The sequence below is a fragment of the Leptodactylus fuscus genome, chromosome 5, assembly GCF_031893055.1.
Source record: "Leptodactylus fuscus isolate aLepFus1 chromosome 5, aLepFus1.hap2, whole genome shotgun sequence".
NCBI lineage: Eukaryota > Metazoa > Chordata > Amphibia > Anura > Leptodactylidae > Leptodactylus > Leptodactylus fuscus.
In genome coordinates, this window is record NC_134269.1 from 21,748,377 (window position 1) to 21,771,498 (window position 23,122).

At 42.6% G+C, this 23,122-nt stretch overlaps 1 protein-coding gene across 6 annotated transcripts in view; it reads right to left on the reverse strand.

Moving 5' to 3' along the window:
- PDE4A (phosphodiesterase 4A) overlaps window positions 1-23,122 on the reverse strand; it is a 488,291-nt gene that overhangs the window by 7,854 nt on the left and 457,315 nt on the right. For all 6 annotated transcript variants that reach the window (XR_012716086.1, XM_075272636.1, XM_075272637.1 and 3 more), the window contains 8 exons: window positions 15,362-15,455; window positions 8,479-8,657; window positions 7,905-8,003; window positions 7,541-7,705; window positions 4,243-4,342; window positions 3,278-3,432; window positions 1,527-1,649; window positions 1,089-1,271 (listed from right to left, as the gene is read on the reverse strand). Coding sequence is in view for 5 of the 6 variants with exons in the window: in XM_075272636.1 (XP_075128737.1) it covers window positions 1,089-1,271; window positions 1,527-1,649; window positions 3,278-3,432; window positions 4,243-4,342; window positions 7,541-7,705; window positions 7,905-8,003; window positions 8,479-8,657; window positions 15,362-15,455 (1,098 nt within the window). In the remaining variant the exon portion in view is untranslated. The remainder of the gene's footprint in view (window positions 1-1,088; window positions 1,272-1,526; window positions 1,650-3,277; window positions 3,433-4,242; window positions 4,343-7,540; window positions 7,706-7,904; window positions 8,004-8,478; window positions 8,658-15,361; window positions 15,456-23,122) is intronic.

Genomic DNA, 23,122 nt, shown 5'->3' on the forward strand with positions numbered 1-23,122 from the left:
ACACAGCAGTGAAAGGTTCTCATGGCCGATGCCTCAGCTTTGATGCAGTCAGTGATCTCAGTAGGCCCATGTTGAAGCCATGTATTAAGTGGCCCCTGGGTTAGGGCTCCAGCTGTGACTTGGCACTGGATAATGATGGCCGCATCTCCTACTGTGACTCAGTACACGTACTTGGACGGCAGTACAGAAATATGATGACAGATGACACCATGAGGCCCATCAAGTCTGTTTCATCTGAGGCCAAAACACCCCATGAATGTTCTGCTGGCATTGTGATAGGGCCACGTGTGATGACTGGAAGCTGACGGAAGTATTATTCAGAAGGTAACCTGTGGCCTCCGGGCTGAGGAGCAATAAAAACCCAAACTATCGGACGCCGCATGTCCTGAGACTATATGTGTGTATAATGTCTTCTCCCTGGCTCGCTACGTCTCATCCATCTATCTCTATTTATCTCTCTCTCCATCTGTTTTCTCACTATCTGTCCATCCATCCATATCTCTCTACCTAATATCTATCCATGTAATATCTAATCTTTCTAAACTATCTACTTTTCTCTCAAAATATCTTTCCTTCCATCTAAATTTCTCTTTCCTTCTCTTTTTTTCTCTATCTGTCCATTCATATCTATCTATCTATCTATCTATCTATCTATCTATCTATCTATCTATCTATCTCCTATCTATCTATCTATCTATCACATATCTATCTATCTATCTATCTATCTATCTATCTATCTATCTATCTCCTATCTATCTATCTATCTATCTATCTATCTCCTATCTATCTATCTATCTATCTATCTATCTATCTATCTATCTATCATCTATCTATCTATCACATATCTATCTATCTATCTATCTATCTATCTCCTATCTATCTATCTATCTATCTATCTATCTATCTATCTATCTATCACATATCTATCTATCTATCTATCTATCTATCTCCTATCTATCTATCTATCTATCTATCTATCTATCTATCTATCTATCTATCACATATCTATCTATCACATATCTATCTATCACATATCTATCTATCACATATCTATCTATCTATCTATCTATCTATCCAGATGTTCTCACCTGTGATTTCTCCACGGAGGCCGTGTGCTTGTCACACATAGGGCTGATCTCCATCCCCCTCTCCCGCTCTTTGTCTCCTTGTCTGAAGAACTCCTCCAAGATGCGGTCTGTCCACTGCCGATACAGCTCGAGTGGTTTGGTGGGGTTGCTGAGATCAGCACAATGCACCATGTTGCGGAGGACCTGCAGTAAGAGAAGAAGAACAGCGCCGTCCCAGTTACATCGCCACCAGTGTCAGGACATATACTGTATATTTATATGTATATCCTGATTTTGATGATCCATGCTGTGGCTGATACAAGATCATGGCAGGCAGTATATTATGATGAGGGACCTCTAGTAGGTTCTGGCTTTGTCCTTGTCCTTGTCTTACCCCATAGTATCAGGCAAAGCTCAGCCAACCTACACCCTATCTATCATGTAAGGACTGGCACTCACCTGTATCCGGTCTGTGTAGTTATCCAGCAATAAGACACCAGAACTGGTCACCTTTTTGGTCTCCACCATGGTCTTCAGATCCGCTAATAAGCTCATGTGTTTGGACATATCTGTAGCCAGGACCTGGAAGGTTAAGGCAGAATATTCCATACGTATAATATCTGTATATACACAGAAGTATATGAGCAGCAATGCCTGGACATAGGGAACTGTCACCTTTGTCGTCATGAGCCCCAGGATATAACTCAGGATCAGTACAGGATAAGTAATGTAATGTATGTACACAGTGACTGCACCAGCAGAATAGTGAGTGCAGCTCTGGAGTATAATACAGGATAAGTAATGTAATGTATGTACACAGTGACTGTACCAGCAGAATAGTGAGCACAGCTCTGGAGTATAATACAGGATAAGTAATGTAATGTATGTACACAGTGACTGTAGCAGCAGAATAGTGAGTGCAGCTCTGGGGTGTAATACAGGATGTAACTCAGGATCAGTACAGGATCAGTAATGTATGTACACAGTGACTGCACCAGCAGAATAGTGAGTGCAGCTCTGGAGTATAATACAGGATATAACTCAGGATCAGTACAGGATAAGTAATGTAATGTATGTGCACAGTGACTGTACCAGCAGAATAGTGAGCGCAGCTCTGGAGTATAATACAGGATAAGTAATGTAATGTATGTACACAGTGACTGTACCAGCAGAATAGTGAGCACAGCTCTGGAGTATAATACAGGATAAGTAATGTAATGTATGTACACAGTGACTGTAGCAGCAGAATAGTGAGTGCAGCTCTGGGGTGTAATACAGGATGTAACTCAGGATCAGTACAGGATCAGTAATGTATGTACACAGTGACTGTACCAGCAGAATAGTGAGCGCAGCTCTGGAGTATAATACAGGAGAAGTAATGTAATGTATGTGCACAGTGACTGTACCAGCAGAATAGTGAGCGCAGCTCTGGAGTATAATACAGGATAAGTAATGTAATGTATGTACACAGTGACTGCACCAGCAGAATAGTGAGCGCAGCTCTGGAGTATAATACAAGATGTAACTCGGGATCAGTACAGGATAAGTAATGTAATGTATGTACACAGTGACTGCACCAGCAGAATAGTGAGCACAGCTCTGGAGTATAATACAGGATGTAACTCAGGATCAGTACAGTATAAGTAATGTAATGTATGTACACAGTGACTGCACCAGCAGAATAGTGAGCGCAGCTCTGGAGTATAATACAGGGTGTAACTCAGGATCAGTATAGGATAAGTAATGTAATGTATGTACACACTGACTGCACCAGCAAAATAGTGAGCACAGCTCTGGAGTATAATACAGGATGTAACTCAGTGCTATATCTATAAAAGCCCTTGGGTGGATTTCACTGTCAATATAATGAATATTTTCAGTCTATGGTTCCTGTTACTGACACCTCCACCTGTCTTGGTGTCCGTCCATCCTTAATCCAATGATATAATCCCATGGTGTTAGTCAGATTATGTCTGCACAGGGTCTGATCCATGTATAATTGATGGGGTGGAGGAATGCTATAGCGGAGGTCGGTCATACAGCATGTGTTGGTGATGTACTACACATCTTCCTGCTAGGAAGCCAGTGACTTACGGAAACCTAATACAGGGAGTTATGTGACTATGTGCAGGTAGCAGTCAATCCCACAAGTAAGCCCAGAGACTCCTCTCCTACATATGCAGTATTACATCACATGTCTGTCTTCTTACCATGTCAATCACCATCTTCCTCATCGTTTGACGTTGGCGTTTCGCCAGGTTCTGGAAAATGTCACAGTTCTCTTCCTGTAGGAGCTTAAATCCCACGGCCAGATGATGATTCTCCAGCACGGACTCGTCATTGTACATCAGCGCCAGCTCTGAATCTGAGTGTGAAAGAAAAGGGAACGTTCAACGACCCAGCGCGGGGGTGACCCACAGGTGGCCAAAGGGACCCTAAAGTCATCCAACCACCAACTAGTTGTGACCTATGCTATATTGGTATACTAAAGCTTAGCCTTACACCAACAGTGTACCTTTCATAGGGGCTGTGACCCTAAAATGCTTCCTCTGGTAGCCAAGATACGGTCATAGCAGCAGTGGCTAACTAGGGCCACCACAAGGGGGAGCTCTCTTGTAGTGGCCCTATTGAGTTCAATGTCTACTGTATAAATCCAATGAGCTCCCCCTAGTGGTAAATCTAGTCAGCAGCATCCGAATGGAAGTGGTGGGAGATTGGAGAGTTCGGCTTCTTTTATATTTATTAATCCATTCTGACATACTTGAATTAGGTCCCATTCATTACCAGGACCAACTTTCAGATCTCAGGACCAATGGGTTTACCTCTCTTATAGAAGGTCCCAAAAAGTCCATGACTTTTTGGACAGATGGCCACTCAGGCTTCCCTTATTATGGCAGCACAGGATGTCTATATACATGCCCAATATCTATGGCAGCCTATACGGATCCTTGGTATACTCAGTGCTATAGAGGCAGGACACTGTTCCATATGGCGTGTGATGCGGCGCTGCAGTCATTGGTCTAATCCTACATCTCCTTCCCTTGCACATATGGAGGAGTGGGGATTGTGCTGCTGCTATTACAGGACAGATGTTCTGCCTTGTCCTGAGCCATTTGTGCTGCAGGTTTTTTCATACATAAGCTCTTTATCTACACAAGACGCCGGATCCACTTACTTGTATTAATAAGAAACTGATTGGAAACTCCAGGGTGGTCGACGTCATGAATGGCAGCTGCAAACAACGCCGCTAAGATCTCCAGATCTGTAAACACCGCCTGGTAAGGGGACACAGAGGAGGTTACCTTATACAATGGGACAACTTATTTGGCAGGGAACAGGGGTGCAGCTAAACTCACTGGGGGTTGTGTGTACCTTTACATGTTCTGTCACAGGATTCAGGGATGTGGGGGAGGACTTGTATGGCCATATAGGTTCCCTCCTCCCCTGCAGCCCTCCTTCTTCAGAGGGGGGTGCATTTGGTTACACTGCACACTGAGGTAGGGGTCTAGATGTTCCCTCATGCTTGTTGGGGCCTTTCCCTTTTAACGCCTTCCTGTTCTGAGTTGTACCATTACATGGTGCTGACCATATAGCTAACACTCAGTGTCGTAATAGCACGGAGGATTTATGCCATGGGCACAGGAGTTGTGTCTGCGGCATGTCTTCCGTGTTTCGGCTGTATTACAAAGCTGGGGCCTGTGAGGGGGTGTGCCGGTGTAATGACGTCATTGCCGCCCCATGTGACTGCTGAGGCCCAATAACAGGCCCCAGCAATGACGTCGGGGCACGTGACCTCAGTCACCAGGTAGAAGAGGACCAAGGAAAACGCTGAAGACAGCAGGACGGAGCAAGGATACCCAGGAGAGGTGAGGTGAGTATAAGTGTTTGTTATTTTTAAATCACTTCCCCTGGGACTGTACTTATTATAATCTGGGATCTGATGTGCCCCCAGAGTATAATAATAGCACCGGCTCTGGGGGGGGGGGGGGGACACTTGGGAACATATACTACTGTATGGAGGTCACTGTGGAGCATATAATACAATGTGAGGGCCACTGTGAAGCATATAATACTGTGTGGGGGGCCATTGTGGGTATATAAGACTGTGTGTTGGGCCACTGTGGAGCATATAAGACTGTGTGGGGGCCATTGTGGGCATATAATACTATGTGGGGGCCACTGTGGAGCATATAATACTGTGTGGGGGCCACTGTGGAGCATATGATACTGTGTGGGGGCCATTGTGGGCAAATAATACTGTGTGTGGGGCCACTGTGGGCATATAATACTATGTGGGGGCCACTGTGGCGCATATTATACTGTCCCAGTATGGTATACATGCTGGGTGCTGCTCACTCACCATATTCTTGATAACTGCAGTTATGGGTACTAAAGCTGTATCCCTTTCAAGTATCTGAGATGCAGCGCCCATAATCGTCACAATCAAGAATTAGCTCTACTGAGGAGGTGGGGGCCCACAAGACTTTATCAACGCAACTAGTTGGAAAATGCTCAATCAATAGAGCGATCATGGCATCTGGGTATAGTGTTGTAATACAATGTACTGTAGTACATTGCACTGGGAGATCAACAGATCCCAGGTTCAAGTCCCGCTGTGGGACAAGAAAAGTACAGACATATATTTAAAAAAGTGTGTATAAAGTGTAGCCTACAGCAATGCTAATATTCATGACTGTGAGAACAACAACATATTTCATAGGATGTGAGCATATCCCATGAAGATGTATAGACGGACATGTTGTGTGTTAATTCTAGAGATAAGCATGACCCCTTGGTGCCAGACATTGGTACAGGGATCTGCGGAGGGCCAATGTCAGGCCGCACATAAGGGACACATGTAGACCTGTTATTTCCCATACAGCGACTCTCTTACTTCATGGTAATACATTATTAAACATGACTCCGGCTGGCTGAAGGGGCCGAGGGTTTTGATACTGCAGATGTCTGTGCTGTGGTCTAGGAAGATAGATGTGACCACGTAAGCAGGCGCCGGGTTGTGTTACTTGTGACGTCCACGTTGCTATCTCCATCTGTTTACATTGTACATTATTAATATTTTCAGAGGGCCTGGGAGGATAGACTGTAACTCCATCACAGACCTGTATACTGAGGCCGCAGGTCACCACACACCTTTTAGGGATTAGTATAAATGTCTTTGTACTTATCACCTTCACCAGGTAATTGGGGTGATGGTCCGAAACTCCTTCAGCTAAGCTTTCGTATAGGTGAGTAAGGGTGGCCATAACATTATCCAGTAGCATGCACATTATGCAGAGGGGAACACTGAGGCTGGACACACAAAAATTCCATCTACACGTAAGAGATGTTGGGACTATCTGGCAGGATGTTAGACCCACCACCTCATATCTGATGTCTATGTGCTGGATGTTAGACCCACCACCTCATATCTAATGTCTATGTGCTGGATGTTAGACCCACCACCTCATATCTGATGTCTATGCGCTGGATGTTAGACCCACCACCTCATATCTGATGTCTATGCGCTGGATGTTAGACCCACCACCTCATATCTAATGTCTATGCGCTGGATGTTAGACCCACCACCTCATATCTAATGTCTATGCGCTGGCTGGAAATGAACCTTCCCTTTCCTGGCAGACCACAAAGACAATGGTGCCCAGTAATATGGTATTTCAGTTATATATAAGGGTGGTAACTACCATCATAGCAACTATGGCTGATGCTACAGAGACCTGGTATGAGTGAGACTAGTCAGTGTACTGGGGTCTGACCAGATTGGGACTGATTTTAGGACTTATATAGTAATTAAATGGTAAGGAATCCAATAATTTGTCTGGCATGGGCTCTGATCTGGGTTATGCCAATTTTAATTGTCAGACCAGGGTCTTATCTACAATCTATTCTAGTATCCCATAATTTAGGGTTCTAATCTAAGGTTCTCTAACTTAGGGGGGTCTAGTCTAAGGTCACATCATTTACGAGCCTGGACGAGGTGTGGGGAGTCTGATAACTGAATGGTCTAGTCTAAGGTCTTCTGGCCTGGGGTCTAATAACTTAATGTTCTGGTCTAAGGTCTGATCATTTTGGAGTCTGGTTTGGGGTCTGACATTTTCGGACTTTGTTGTAAGGTCCCATAATTTATAGGTTCGGTCCAGGGTCTGCTAATTTACGAGTCTGGGACCTGATTATTTAGGAGTCTCATAATTTAGAGATCTGGTCTGGGGTCTGAATATTTAAAAACTGGTAAAACATGGTAACCTATCATTGCCCAAGACTATAGGGTACAGGTATACTCGGCAGTTGCCTCACCATATCATGGCACTAATCTAAAATAGAGCCAATAACGCTAGCCAATGGTACAAGCAGATGTAGAGGGGAAATGCAATGTCTAAGAATAAGTATGTCCTACTATGTTCCCATGAACAATTAACAACATCAACAACCATGTGCACTGCCATGAGGTCTCTTACGTCTAATGCTGGAGTGGACAGGAGCACGTGGGTGGACTGCGTGACATCGGCAGCGTGCAAGCTGTTGTGGTACGCCACGTCTGCATGGTAGTGATCTTCTAGGGTCATCATGTAAGTGATTAGTGTGTCTACGGGGATCTTAAAGGTTTTACACAACTCTCTCTCCTGCGGAAGACAATAGAAAAAGTTTAGGCTTAAGAAGATGAAATGGAAGACAAGACAGAACTTGCTGGTAGGTAGCATGTCTCTGGTTGGAAGGATAGAGGGTTAATAAGCAAACTCTCCTCTCCGCCATGACGGTGCATTGGGTGAGCTCCAACTCTACTGCCCATCAATGCCGCCATCCACTATTCATGCAGCTCACCTGAAATATGGTGTACATGATACAGCTCAGCGGACGGTTATTGGAATATTCGGCCACTCGGAAGATATTAAGGCCCCACTTGTTTAAATTATCCAATTCCTGGAAAGTTAGAAAAAAAGATGATAAGTTGCTGCAAATTTTTACAGTATTGGGATAGGACATAGCACAAAAATTTACCTCCCTGACACTATACTAGTTAGAGACCATTCATAACGCTCCGTGCCGGCTTTATCAATATCCATTTTTTGCTCAGTTGCCCAAAATTAAAGGGATTCTCTCATTGGTGTCAGTGGTTTGGAGATAAAGACATTCTACTACTACCACCTTCTTTTTTTTGATTCTCCCTGCCGTTCTGTTGTAATCCTGAAATCCAAACACCGAAAACTCTCCCCCAGTGTCGGACTGGTGCACCAGAGGATCCTCCCGTGGGCCCATGCTCTAACACAATAATGGTACAGGAGAAAACACCCAAATTTGACGGGTACTATGGTCTATTTCTTAGGGGTTGTTGGAGGGTGGGCCCAAGTTATCCCAGCCCAATACTATCCTTTCCAGTGAATGTCTGGAGCTGTACCTTTCCGAGAGGTTCCTCCTGGTCAGTCTTTACTCCAAAACGAGGTATTGTAGAGTTGGTCAGGCTGGAGCTGTGGGTGAGCTTCTTGACGCCACTGATTTGGCACATGGTCTGCTGTTTCTTCTTCTTCTCACGTTCCTTCTGTGTTGGGGAAGGGATATCCACTTCATTCTGTTTGTCTGTAAGATACAAGTCAATGTCAAACAAAATCTCACAAAGTTCAGTTTTGGGGGGCAATGGCTTTCACTGAAGAGAGATAACTTACAATATTCAGTATATTTGCCCGCTCTGCACCCTACTGCCACTTTGCCTTCTTGAAAGATTTTGCAGCCACTTTCTAAGGCAGATACGCCGGCTCTCAAGATGTAAGTTGGTAAGGACAGGAGAAGGTGAACCAAAGGTAATTCCATTGAATCCTTCGGGTAACACTTATGGATAGGTCTGCTCTGTGCAGTGCGAGAGATGCTCTGAACACACGGGACGGGGGCTCTGCATTTAAAGGACACCAGGGACAGCTGTTCTAAGTTTCCCCATAGCCATCTTACAGGAAGGATGCTGAAAATATGGAGTTTACTCTCTCCAGAACGCGTTACTACGACCAGATCATGTGTCTGATGGGAAGAGATTGTTCTATTTACACCGGAGAATTAACACTTCCATCTGTGCTGCTATCATTACACCAGGAGTTACTGGTTTAACTCAATACAACTTTGCCAACCCTCCCTCCGCCCTCCCGGGGAACACACAGCAGTAAATGGGGATACAATTTCACAGCGCTACCTATAGCAACAGCAGGTGGTACACAGAGCACAAAACCCAAAGCCTCCAACCCCTCCAATCCTTTTGCTGTTAAATGCGTTTCTATGTCAAATCTGAAGCTATAGGCTGTAGCTGTAGACATTCAGGAGCCTGAGAGAGCTGGGTGGCAACCTCCCTGATGATCATATTGATAGTCATTATAAACATGGCCCTCATGGGATGCTAGGAGTTGTAGTATTAACCACCGCTCTGAACTCTACCACACAGATGTCTTATGTCATAACTAATCCGTCTACGGGACAGCACACGCCGCTCCCCCTTTTCCCACAGCCGGGATTTTTTTTAAAAGGCAAACTAAATATACATTTAGGAGCAGCAGACATAAATAATAGTCAGCGGGATTTGCATCATTCCCACGTCAGAGGCTTATTAATACATGATGGGATTACTGGCTGCGTCTGCATGAGAAGCCTGAATCACAAAACATGACCACCTCAATACTGGGGTCATTGTATCCAGTGTAAGGGAAGCCGTCCAGTGCCAGGCTGTAAATACTGGGAGCCCTGCAACAGGGAAAATACCCCCCTCAGGGTCTGTTACTCCTGAAGGCTTCCACTTCACAACAATGATAATAGGTGAGAAGGTAAGAGAAGCATGCCAAGCCGAAACTGTGATACTGAACAAAGAGAAAAACACGACTTCAAAGTTCTTCGAATCATGGTTGCCATAATTCATGTTTTATAACAGACTACATACAGGAAGGCGACCCCGACCAGTCAGTGACATCAAGCATCTGAATTTATAATGTTAATAACCACACCAAATGATGTATCTTTGGAAGTGACCATTTTGTCTCCATTAGAGATGAGCGAACACTGTTCGGATCAGCCGATCCGAACAGCACGCACCCATAGAAATGAATGGAAGCACCTGTGACGCTGACTTTGCCGGCGGCCGGAGTCACAGGTGCTTCCATTCATTTCTATGGGTGCGTGCTGTTCGGATCGGCTGATCCGAACAGTGTTCGCTCATCTCTAGTCTCCATGTTTGGCATCACTTGCCAGGACTATCATCTCTGTATTAGATACCCACAGGAGATATGGCTTATTCCCAAAATAGGTCAAATATGTAATTAGCCAGACCCGGTCACAGGTGGGAGGCTCCGAGAATGGGGCTGTGTTAGGAGTCCTACAAATGGGTTTTGGACAGGACCCCTCTTTGTCAGATACCTATAGTCTATCCAACTTCATGCCCAGCTCCATGGCCAGGCTTGTAAGAGATCTGTTTGTTTTATTCCCTTTTTATTTGTATACTATTTGCTTGTATTTAAGCTTTTTTTTTATTACATCCTTTCTTGTTAAGCACTGTACTTTACCTTAAATTTAATAAGATTGTCCTTTCCTCTAAACGCCCCTCAATCCGCAAGAAGGAAAACACTGCTTTACTTTGTTACCCTTTTGTTAGCCAGTTTGTGCTATAGCAGACCTGGGCAATGTTGGCCCGGGGGCCACATCCTGCCCTCTGACGGCTTCTATCCGGCCCGCATAGCTAGTGGAACTGTTTTTCAAGGACCTGAGATGATGTCATCACAGCTCATCACCAGGATAGGCTATGACTCGTTAGTGGGCGGAGCCACACGGGACTGTGTGCTTCCTGCAAGCTGCCGGCAATGGGGGCTGCTGGATGATAGAGAGAAGAGACAGCATGTGTGAGCAAGAGGGGGGAACTAGGGGCAGATGTAGGGGGGCAGGTAAACTGAATGCACATGGAGGGGGGACATTAAACTAGGGGGCAGATGGAGGAGGATATTAAACCATGGGGGGTAGCTGGAGGGGGACACGTCTGCCTCTAGTTGCCCCAGTTTAATGTCCCCCACCAGCTGCCCCAGTTTAATGTCCCCTCTAGTTTCTGCTGGTTTATACTGGGGCACCAGGAGAGGGACTTCATACTGTGGGACATTTGGAGGGAAATGTTATAATGTGGGGGTGTATAATGTGAGGGTGACTGTAGGAGGATTTTACTTTGTGGGATACATGGAAAAATGATTGAGAATGGGTGGAGTCAGCGGAGAAGTGGGTGGAGCTAAATTTGCCGCGGCACGCATTGCCCTCTAGAACCGTTACAATTTCTCATTTGGCCCCATGGGAAAATTAATTGCCCACCCTGTGCTATAGGTTCACTATATAGTACCAGGTGCAGGTGTGAGTGGTCTGGGTGTATCAGTGCCTTGTCTTATGTAAATAGTGACTGTTTGTCTGGATGTGCAGATGTCGCTTCACTCCTTTGTAGCCTAGTGTGATAGGTGAGAGAGTGTACTGTCAGCAAACCCCCTTTTACAATGACATCCAGGGTCACATGTGCATGTCTGACCGAGAGGGTACTCTGATCCCTGTACATGGCTGTGAGCTTGTTTTTATGCACCATTTTGCAATGGATGCATAACATGACATGCAGGGTTTTTCTGTCTGCTTGAAAAGTCGGACATCTTTACATGCGGACAGTGAAGGAAGGGCACGGAGTGCAAAAGAACGCACCCGATCGCCATTTAAATAAATGACAGGTGTCACGGACACAGCTAGTGTCCGCTCCTAATGTCCGTGCCAGATTTTGAGCGGACACTAGGAGCGGACACTACCTGTCGGACACAGACGGTAGTGTGAACGCCCCATTACACCTTAAACACTTAAAAACTCTGGTATACAAAGCACGTTAAATCTCCTTCAGTGTGCTCTCGTACCTTGGCCTCCATAACCCAGCCATATTGTGCAAGTTAAAAGGCTAAAAATAGTTTCAATCTTAATACCCACATGTGGTTTTCTGGGATCAAGGTTGTCAGGAGGCTCACTGCGGGGACCTCCACTAAATTATATTGCAAAGAACGAGAGCCGAGGCGAAAATCCAGGGACAATCACTGGTCCTGAAGCCGGGATGCAGAGTGCTGGAAATGGACAGATCTGAAGTGGAAGACGGCCTCAAATTTCCCTCCACTTGGTCCCTTGTTAGGGAATAGTTAGCTGCGCCTTCCTCTCTGAGAGAGCTATGTACTTTATTATCATTCACCAGACTGGTCTTCCAGATACATGCCGATAACTATGGGATCCATCGGATGTGACCCTCCTGTTTCAGATCATGACATTTATCTTCCTCAGTGCAGTCTGATCTTTATATCTTCCCTATCATGGCCCGGCTTTGATCAGTGACTTTGTATTGACCCAATAGAGTCTGAAGTAGTCAGAAATGTCTCCTGAGTGGCTTGGGTTACTGCCTTTTCTATATCTAAACACTGCTCTTTCTGTTCAGATTGGCTCCTCTGTCTCAGCATCAGCTCTCCAGGATGTCAGGACACCGAGTCCTTTATGGAAAAGGAAATCTGCTCTCTATAATAGCAAACTACAACCAGCAGTGAAGGGAGAACATCAGGTATTATAACAGTCACATATATACCAGGGGAAAAGAGGAATACGTATACAGGGCTAGCTCTGGGCCCCTGTGGCAGAATATGACAGCGGACCCTCTCCACCCTGCCTGACAACCTATACATCTTTTTTTAGTTCTATGGTTTTATATACTAGGTAAATCAAACCTTGGGTGAACAATACTTGGCATATTACACCGTGTCATACTATATTTAATAAAAGCTAGGTAATGTAGAAGCAGCCTGTGAAAAATTTTGTACACCCTTACAGCTTCCATAGGAAGTAAGACGATAAGTAGCAACCGGGTGTTAGTAAAATGCTCTCAATTAATGATCATCAACAAATATTACCAGCCATATAATAACAGAAGTTTTGGCAGTTGACTGCTCTGGAGCATTCAGGTGCATATAAAGGAGGAAAGATATCAGCAATGATCTTAGAGAAGCAAGAGTAGCTGCCCATGAATCTGGGAAAGGTTATAAAGCAATCCAATCAATTTGATGTCCCACATTCTACAGTGATAAAAATTTTTTACAAGTGCAAAACCTTTAGGACACTTGACAGTCTCCCCAGGAGTGGATATCTCTGCCGAGTCCCAATGTCAGACTGCGCAATGCTCAGAGAAACTGTAAAATCCCAAGAACTAACATCTAAGACTCAAAGTCTCAGCACGTGGGGGTGGTGGGGTGGGGTGGGGGGGTGTAAACACATAGAAATTTGATGCTGAATTTGAGGCAGAGTTTGCCTAAATTTCCTCTTATATATTTCAATGGGAGGCAGTAGCTGATTTTTCCGCTAGTAGAAAAAATAAGTTCCCTACTCGTTCTTCAGGCAGATTCCACCTGAGAACTCCCATTGAAATGAATGGGACATGGAAAAAATACTTTTTCCATCAAGGGAAGAATTTGCCATGGAATAGGATGGAGAATTTGATGTGAATGGCCTCAAAATCAACTCACAAAATTTGGTCCTACCCAATCATGGCAAAATACAATGGCACTCCTATCCAAATTCTGCTTCAAATTCAGCGTCAAAATCCACATCGGTTTTTGGCAACCATAAAAAAAAAATATTCTGCTTAACGAATTCAGCGTCAAATTCCTACATGTGAACATCCACTAACATGAGAGTACAATTTAGAAAAATTCTGAACAAGTCTGGCTTGTGTGGAAGAGTTGTCAGGAGAAAGCCTCATCTTACTAAAGAAGAAAATGGCAGCACGGATTAAGTTTGCAAAGTTACATTTGAACAGCCACAGGATTTCTGGAACAATGTCCATTGGACCGATAAGACCAAAGTGTAGATGTTTGGCCATAATGTACAGGACCACATCTGGTGAAAACCCAAAAAACAGCATCTCAACACAAATACCTCAGGCCAAGTATCCAGACTGGTGGTGGAGGGGGAAGGATTTGGGCTTTTTTGACAGCCGCAGCACTTAGATACCTTGTAGTCATTGAGTTGACCTGTATACCATAGTATTCTAGAGTCTAATGTGAGGCCAACAGGTAAAGCTTGTCCAAAACTGGGACATGTAAAGGAGAGTTCACACTACTGTTGTAAATGTCCGTTACTGTCTTCCAACATAGGATGACAGCAATGGACATTAAACTGACACAGAGAACTGTCACAGACTGATTCTGTGTCCATTCCTATCCAACATGTTTATTTTTGTAACAGAAGATAAAGTCATGTATGCAGGTAGCTAGCTTCTGTCATGTTGGGAACGGACACAGAGTCAGTCTGTGACAGTTTAATGTCCGTTGCTGTCATCCTATGACGGAAGACAGCAACGGACATTTACAATGGTAACGTGAAATCCCCCTTACAGGACAATGACCCTGATAACAGCAGCAAATCTGCAACACTATGGCTAAAAAGAGAAGGATTGCAGCGTTGTAATGGCCCAGTCACAGTCCAGACCTCAACCCAAGAGAAATACTGTGGGGACCTTAAGAGTCTGGCCACTGTCCAATGACTTGAAGCAATGTTATAAAGAAGAGTGGGCCGAAATCCTCCAGAGTAATGTGCGAGACTGATAAAGTCATCCAGAAAACCATTACTACAAGTAGTGGGATCTACAACCTACTGAATCCTGGATTGCTGACTTTTCACACGTGGATTTCCCATTTTGACATAACTTTTGATAAGTAAATAATGACATGGTGGAATCTGTTGTGTTGTTGTTCCCCTGAGGTTGGGTTACCCTAATATTCAGACCCTCTATGGACCAGATGTTCTTTTATTATGTCCTGAAAAGTAAAATCCGAGAATTCAGAGAGGGTGGACTTTGTTTTTGTTCTCACAGCAGAAAGTCATACAATACACAGAATGAGAAAGTCGTCCAGTATTCACACAGAAAATATCAGAATATCATGTTTACTACAATGGTCCTGTATAGTCATAAGCCAATCTGAACATCAATGGATAACCCTGGACCCAAAAACTGAAAGCACACCCACTACCGATTTCCTTTACCACAAAGACCTTCATCATTCATCGTCTTAGCGGAATTATCCATGGCTGCCATAAGTTTACAAACCAACGTAACACCTGATTTGAGTTAGTCTTTCCTTCACGTAGGGCAAAAACTTGGGTTAGTTGCCCTCTCTGTACCCGAATAGCATGGACAAGGTAGAACGGCTGCTTAGCAAAACATGGCACCTAAGTGGGAACCAAGTTATAAGCATGTTGGAAGCGTTGCTCACCGAGAAAGGTGTTGGAAATATATTCTGAGACCTGGTTCCCAGAACGGCTCATCTCAGACAAGTGGGTCAGCTCACGGTTCAGCATTCTCTTGAACTGCGGGTAAAAAAAAAAAAAACATACAGAAATTAGATTAAAGAAGTATAAGCGATATAAACCCTTGTACAGATGTAGCAGAGCTAAGCATGTTTTAATGATATGTCCCTTTCTTGGGTTTGCAGTTTATCGTGCAATATAAAGTTATCGTCGCGGTGCAAAAATCACTTGCAATAGTGTTCAGTGGAAACCGTGTAATGTCCATGGACCTTCATGGGGGGACAATAATAATTTCCTGTCTCAATCTACAACATTGTGGCATCAGTTCAGGGCACAACATGGTATATCTGTATACAGCTATAACCTACATGACAGTCTATACACACAATACAAGGATCGTATCTGGAGGGATTCCCACCTTGATGTATCCCCAGGACACAGAGCGCAGGTAGTTGATATCCGGCATGATGCCTGATGTGTAGAGTCAGATCTGTACGTTGTGATTACTTTAAGTCCTCGGTCACGTCCTCTGTGACTCTACTCACTACATCACCCAACATCTCAGTGACTCCTCATCTCCTCCAGTCCCCCCGGACCCATCTCCGTATAGCACGTGTGCAGGTACTGTCTATAGCTGTCTCATCTCCAGGTGTCTCGCTCTTATATCTCAGACCCTGGGCTATCTGTTACTGACACCTCTCATCAAAGCGACTCTCTCTTTTCTACAGACCACTGTCTCCCTTACGTATTACCCTCTCTCCCTTCCCTATAGAGACCCCTGACTCTTTCCTGACACAGTAGAGATGGTCTCTCTTTACGTAGACTTTCTATTTCGTCCCTAGTCCATAGCCTCCCCGTTCCCCTCATCTAATGACCCCGTCTCTCTCCTTATTCGTTTGCCTCTCTCATTTTCTCACCCTCACACACTGTTTCCAATTCCCTCAGAAAGAACTCAGTCCCCTTTCTCACACTCCGTCCCCATCTGGTTCTCTCTTCATCCTCACATACTATATTCTTCCCCCAAACCGGTTTTCCCCGTACAGAGCCCTTCTTCAGATCCCAGTATTCCCTTTCTCCTTCAAAAGATCTATTTGTTCCAAAATTGTGAATTTCTTGTCTTTATATCCAGCAGAAGCAGCCGTCTCTCTGAGTCCTGAAGTCTCCAGTGTCCTGGATAAGAGTGCGACTCTCCCGGCTCCGGAGAGGTCTCAGATCCTGCTGAATTATATGAAGTCCATTCATCCCAGTGAGATTCTCCCAGCACACTCCCTCCTCCACATCCTACTAGCACGGCTCCCTCTGCCTGACACAAGTGGCCTTGTGTCCCAATCCCTCCTTCCTCCCGCCTCAGACCTCCTCCTCCTCCTCCTCCTATACAGTGTCCTGAATACTACACCCCACTCCAGGGAGATAGAAGGGTGGAAAACCTCCAAAACATCATCTACACAAACAGCCATATGTGTAAGAGGAATACACAGTACAGAACACAAGGCCATATACAACACTGAGTATATACACACTATACTAATATTATACACTGCAGTATATATATTATCAGTGTATAGATATATCATTATACAGTACAGTATATATATTATCAGTGTATAGATATATTATACAGTACAGTATATATATTATCAGTGTATAGATACTACATTATACAGTACAGTATATATATTATCAGTGTATAGATAGATCATTATACAGTACAGTATATATATTATCAGTGTATAGATACTACATTATACAGTACAGGATATATATTATCAGTGTATAGATATATCATTATACAGTACAGTATATATATTATCAGTGTATAGATATATCATTATACAGTACAGTATATATATTATCAGTGTATAGATATATCATTATACAGTATAGTATATATATATTATCAGTGTATAGATATATCATTATACAGTACAGTATATATATTATCAGTGTATAGATACTACATTATACAGTACAGTATATATATATTATCAGTGTATAGATATATCATTATACAGTACAGTATATATATTATCAGTGTATAGATACTACATTATACAGTACAGTATATATATTATCAGTGTGTAGATATATCATTATACAGCACAGTATATATATTATCAGTGTATAGATATATCATTATACAGTATAGTATATATATTATCAGTGTATAGATATATCATTATACAGTATAGTATATATATATTATCAGTGTATAGATATATCATTATACAGTACAGTATATATATTATCAGTGTATAGATATATCATTATACAGTACAGTATATATATTATCAGTGTATAGATATATCATTATACAGTACAGTATATATATTATCAGTGTATAGATATATCATTATACAGTACAGTATATATATTATCAGTGTATAGATACTACATTATACAGTACAGTATATATATTATCAGTGTGTAGATATATCATTATACAGTACAGTATATATATTATCAGTGTATAGATATATCATTATACAGTATAGTATATATATTATCAGTGTATAGATATATCATTATACAGTACAGTATACTGTATATTATCAGTGTATAGATATATCATTATACAGTACAGTATATATTATCAGTGTATAGATATATCAGTATACAGTACAGTATATATATATTATCAGTGTATAGATACTACATTATACAGTACAGTATATATATTATCAGTGTATAGATACTACATTATACAGTACAGTATATATATATATACTAGCTGGTACCCGCGACTTCGTCTGCGGTGATTGTAGAAGTGGGTATATACAGGCGCGGGTAAGGTTTTCGTACTGTGTATAAGGTATGGGATATGAAATGTAACTTTGTATCTTGTTTTTGCTGTAATTCAGAGAATACGTGAGACTTTTGTGTTGGATGTAATTTGTATTAGAGCTGCTATATATTCGGTGTTGTGAGAAACTTTACATAGTGACTTTGGGACAGAGGTATTTGAAGTTAACCCTTTCCCGCCGATGGAATTTTTTGTTTTTCGTTTTTGACTCCCCTCCTTCTAAACCCCATAACTTTTTTATTTCTCCGCTCCCAGAGTCATATGAGGTCGTAATTTTTGCGGAACAAATGTACTGGGAAGCAGGGAAAAAATTCAAAATGGGGTGGATTTCAAGAAAAAATGCATTTCTGCGACTTTCTTACGGGCTTTGGTTTTACGGCGTTCACTGTGCAACCAAAATGACCTTTCCCCTGTATTCTGTGTTTCGTTACGATTCCGGGGATACCAAATTTATATGTTTTTAGTTACATTTTGACCCCTTAAAAACAAATCCAAAACTGTTAAAAAAATTTTTTGGGAAAAGTCGCCATATTTCGACAGCCGTAACTTTTTTATACGTGCATGTACGGGGATGTATAGGGCGTCTTTTTTTGCGGGACTGGGTGTACTTTGTAGTTCTACCATTTTCAGGAAATGTTATTGCTTTGATCACTTTTTATTCAAATTTTTTATCAGAATCAAAACAGTGAAAAAATGGCGGTTTGGCACTTTTGACCATTTTTCCCGCTACGGCGTTTACTGAACAGGAAAAATATTTGTATAGCTTTGTAGAGCGGGCGATTTTGGACGCGGGGATACCTAACATGTATGTGTTTCACAGTTTTTAACTACTTTTATATGTGTTCTAGGGAAAGGGGGGTGATTTGAATTTTTAATCCTTTTTTTTTGTTTTGAATATTTTTTTTAATTTTTTTAAACTTTTTTTTTTGCATTTATTAGACCGCCTAGGGGTATTGACATGGGTGGGCGGTGTCGCGGATTGTCAGAGCGGTGGGGGTTGGCAAACATGGCTGCTCCGGAGCGTTAAAGAGCGCCTCCTGGAGTATCGGTAAGGTGAGGGGCAAAGTGGTAAAGTCTATGTATATGAGATTGTGTGGGGTTAGGGGCGAGGCTGCAGAGGGCAATAGGAATTTTGTGGCTTGCTATGGTCCAAAGTGTGTGAGATTGCAGAGATGGTGGTGTGAGTTTGGGGTTTGTGGGGGTCCTGGGAAAAACGTATGTGCGCTGTTGTGACGAAAAGTAGCCTATTGCGCAATCGGGTGTATTAACTATGTTTGTGGAAAATTTCAGCCAAATCGGTCAAGCGGGTTTTGCGTGATTGAGGAACAAACATCCGAACACACAAACTTTCACATTTATAATATTAATAGGATCAGTCTATAGATACTACATTATACAGTACAGTATATATATTATCAGTGTATAGATATACCATTATACAGTACAGTATATATATTATCAGTGTATAGATATATCGTTATACAGTACAGTATATATATTATCAGTGTATAGATACTACATTATACAGTACAGTATATATATTATCAGTGTATAGATATATCGTTATACAGTACAGTATATATATTATCAGTGTATAGATATATCATTATACAGTACAGTATATATATTATCAGTGTATAGATACTACATTATACAGTACAGTATATATATTATCAGTGTATAGATATATCGTTATACAGTACAGTATATATATTATCAGTGTATAGATATATCATTATACAGTACAGTATATATATTATCAGTGTATAGATATATCATTATACAGTACAGTGTATATATATTATCAGTGTATAGATATATCATTATACAGTACAGTATATATATTATCAGTGTATAGATATATCATTATACAGTACAGTATATATATTATCAGTGTATAGATATATCATTATACAGTACAGTATATATATTATCAGTGTATAGATATATCGTTATACAGTACAGTATATATATTATCAGTGTATAGATATATCATTATACAGTACAGTATATATATTATCAGTGTATAGATATATCATTATACAGTACAGTGTATATATATTATCAGTGTATAGATATATCATTATACAGTACAGTATATATATTATCAGTGTATAGATATATCATTATACAGTACAGTGTATATATATTATCAGTGTATAGATATATCATTATACAGTACAGTATATATATTATCAGTGTATAGATATATCATGGTATTTCAGAAGAAGGGCCACAATAAAGCCTCCACCACCCCACAATTCACACTGAACGGCTCCACACTGGAGAAAACCAACAGCTACACCTACCTGGGGCTGGAGCTCAGCCAATCAGGAAGCTTCAAAGCAGCAATAGAAACCCTGAAAGCAAAAGCCTGCAGAACCTTCTACGCCATCAGAAGACAACTGTACCACCTCAAACCACCGGTGAGGGTCTGGCTGAAGATATTTGATGCAGTCATCGCTCCGATCCTTCTCTATGGCAGTGAGGTTTGGGGCCCAGCCACCTACCCAGACCAGTCAAAGTGGGATTCCAGCCCAACAGAGACCTTCCACCTGGAGTTCTGCAAATACCTGCTCCATGTCCATCGCAACACCACCAACATGGCCTGCAGAGCAGAGCTAGGCAGACTCCCCCTATGGCTCACCATACAGAAGAGGGCGCTAGCTTTCCAGGCACACATCCAGGTGAGCAAGCCTGACTCCTACCACTACCAAGCCTGGCTAAGCCACCTGAGCAAACCAGACACCCCCCAACCAAACAGCAGCCAACCACCAAACCAAAAACACCGACAGATGATAACCAAGGCCGAAATAAAGGCGACCACAGAGGCAAACAGAGAGCGGTACATTGAAGAATGGAGAAACGAAATAAATAACTCCAAGAAACTCACCATGTACCAATCCCTACAAAGAGACTACACCATGGCCACCTACCTGGAGAGAATACGCCACCCCAAACACAGACAGACCCTGAGCCGGTACAGACTGAGCGCCCACAACCTAGAGATAGAGACGGGGCGATACAGGCAGACGTACAAGCCACGGGAGAACAGACTGTGCCAGCACTGTGACCAGGGGGCCCTAGAAGATGAGACCCACTTCCTGCTACACTGCACCAAATACTCAGCTGTGAGGGCCGTCTACTACCAAAGACTCTCTGACCACATCCCAGACTTCATATCTGCAGAGGAGAAGAGGAAACTCTACATCCTACTGGGAGAAGAAGAGGCCACTGTGGAGATCGCTGCCCAATACGTGTCCAGCTGTCACCAAATAAGAGGAAGATGAGACTCCACGGACTGTTATACCCCAAACCACTCACCCCACCTCCCCATATAGCGGTCACCAACTAAGAGGAAGATGAGACTCCACGGACTGTTATACCCCAAACCAACCCCCCATACCCACCCGAATCCAACTCCCTCCCACACTTTACTAGCTTTGGCAATGCCAAATATCTATTCGGACTTGCCAATAAAGCTTGTTTGATTTGATTTGATATAGGCCCCAGCATAATGATATCAGGTGTTGAAAGCTCTTAAAGTAGCTTTGGAAGATGAGGTTATATCTGTATGTTTACCAAGTCTTTCTTGGAAGACTTACTATATGAAAACAAAACTGCAATCCAATGAAGCCTATGACAAGGTTATGGAAATCTACCAGTCATGGGATAGAAACAAAAATGCTTCTATTTCATGTAATATCCTCTATACACAAACAATGAAGTGTCTCTGACATCAGTGTTTATATAGGATCCAATTGGCACAGGGAATGAGCTATTTATGGGGAAGCTTCGGCCTCTTCATAAATCATGCGAACGTCCCTGTACCAGAATGGAAAACCAGCGTTGGTTATAATGAATATGTCGGGCTGAGATGTTCCAGCCTCTGCCATCATTGCTCCCCTTCCCAACATGTGGCAAGCACTCAGCAGAATAGGGGTTGTGGTCAAGAAGGGGCCTTGCGCCAAATATCTACCACAAGATCATCCCTCTATGCCAGAAAACTGAAGTAGTGGGTTGATAAATATCCCACACTAAGTTATGATAGATATCTGCCTATGAAAACCATGAAGTTCTAATATCCTGGGGTGGAGAGAACCATCACCCAGGAGCTTCACCTGTCACATCTCTTTCGGGCCGTAATATCTCCACAACCCCTTTTCATGTGCTCTATTAGGGCATATGGACGTCATGTATAGCGTCTCTATTTGGGAGCCCTTCTATCAATTCTCCTTGGTACTTGCAGGCAGTTTTTAAGGACCTCAGCATGGAGGTTGGTCCTGCCATCTTGGAGAACCAAGCACAGATCTTCTGTGGATTTAGGCTTGCTCCAATCCTTCTCTGTCCCTTTTTGGAAGCCCTTTTATGAACCAGAGCAGAGACCAACTAACAAATGGAAAAGGTTTATGTAATATTATATTTGTCCTAAGAGATGGCAGCTGGCAAACCTCCCTGGCAGTATCAGCTATTTGTCATCTGTAAGACAATCCCTTTAATTGATCGATTCATCCTGTGGGAATACATCTCCAATGCAGACCTTAAAAATTTAGTGAAAGTACCAGAAGATTGAAAATGTACTGGAAGGTCTTGGTTGAAAACCTGCAGCAGTCCACAGGACTTTCAGAGCTGAAATCTAAAATAATGTTTAAAGTTTTATTGTCTACATACGATAGTTACATAGTTACAGAGTAGATAAGGTTGGATGAAGACATCAGTCCGTCAAGTTCAACCTACAATCCCTACAGTGTTGATCCAGGGGAAGGCAAAAACCCCATGAGGCTCATGCCAATTGCCCCATTTCAGGGGAAAAAATTCCTTCCCAACTCCAATCTGGAAGGAGTCTTATTGGCATAGAGGCAAGTCTGCAAAGGTTTCCCCTTGATACTGACTTGGAAGAGGTGAAAGTCAGCATCAAAAAGACTCG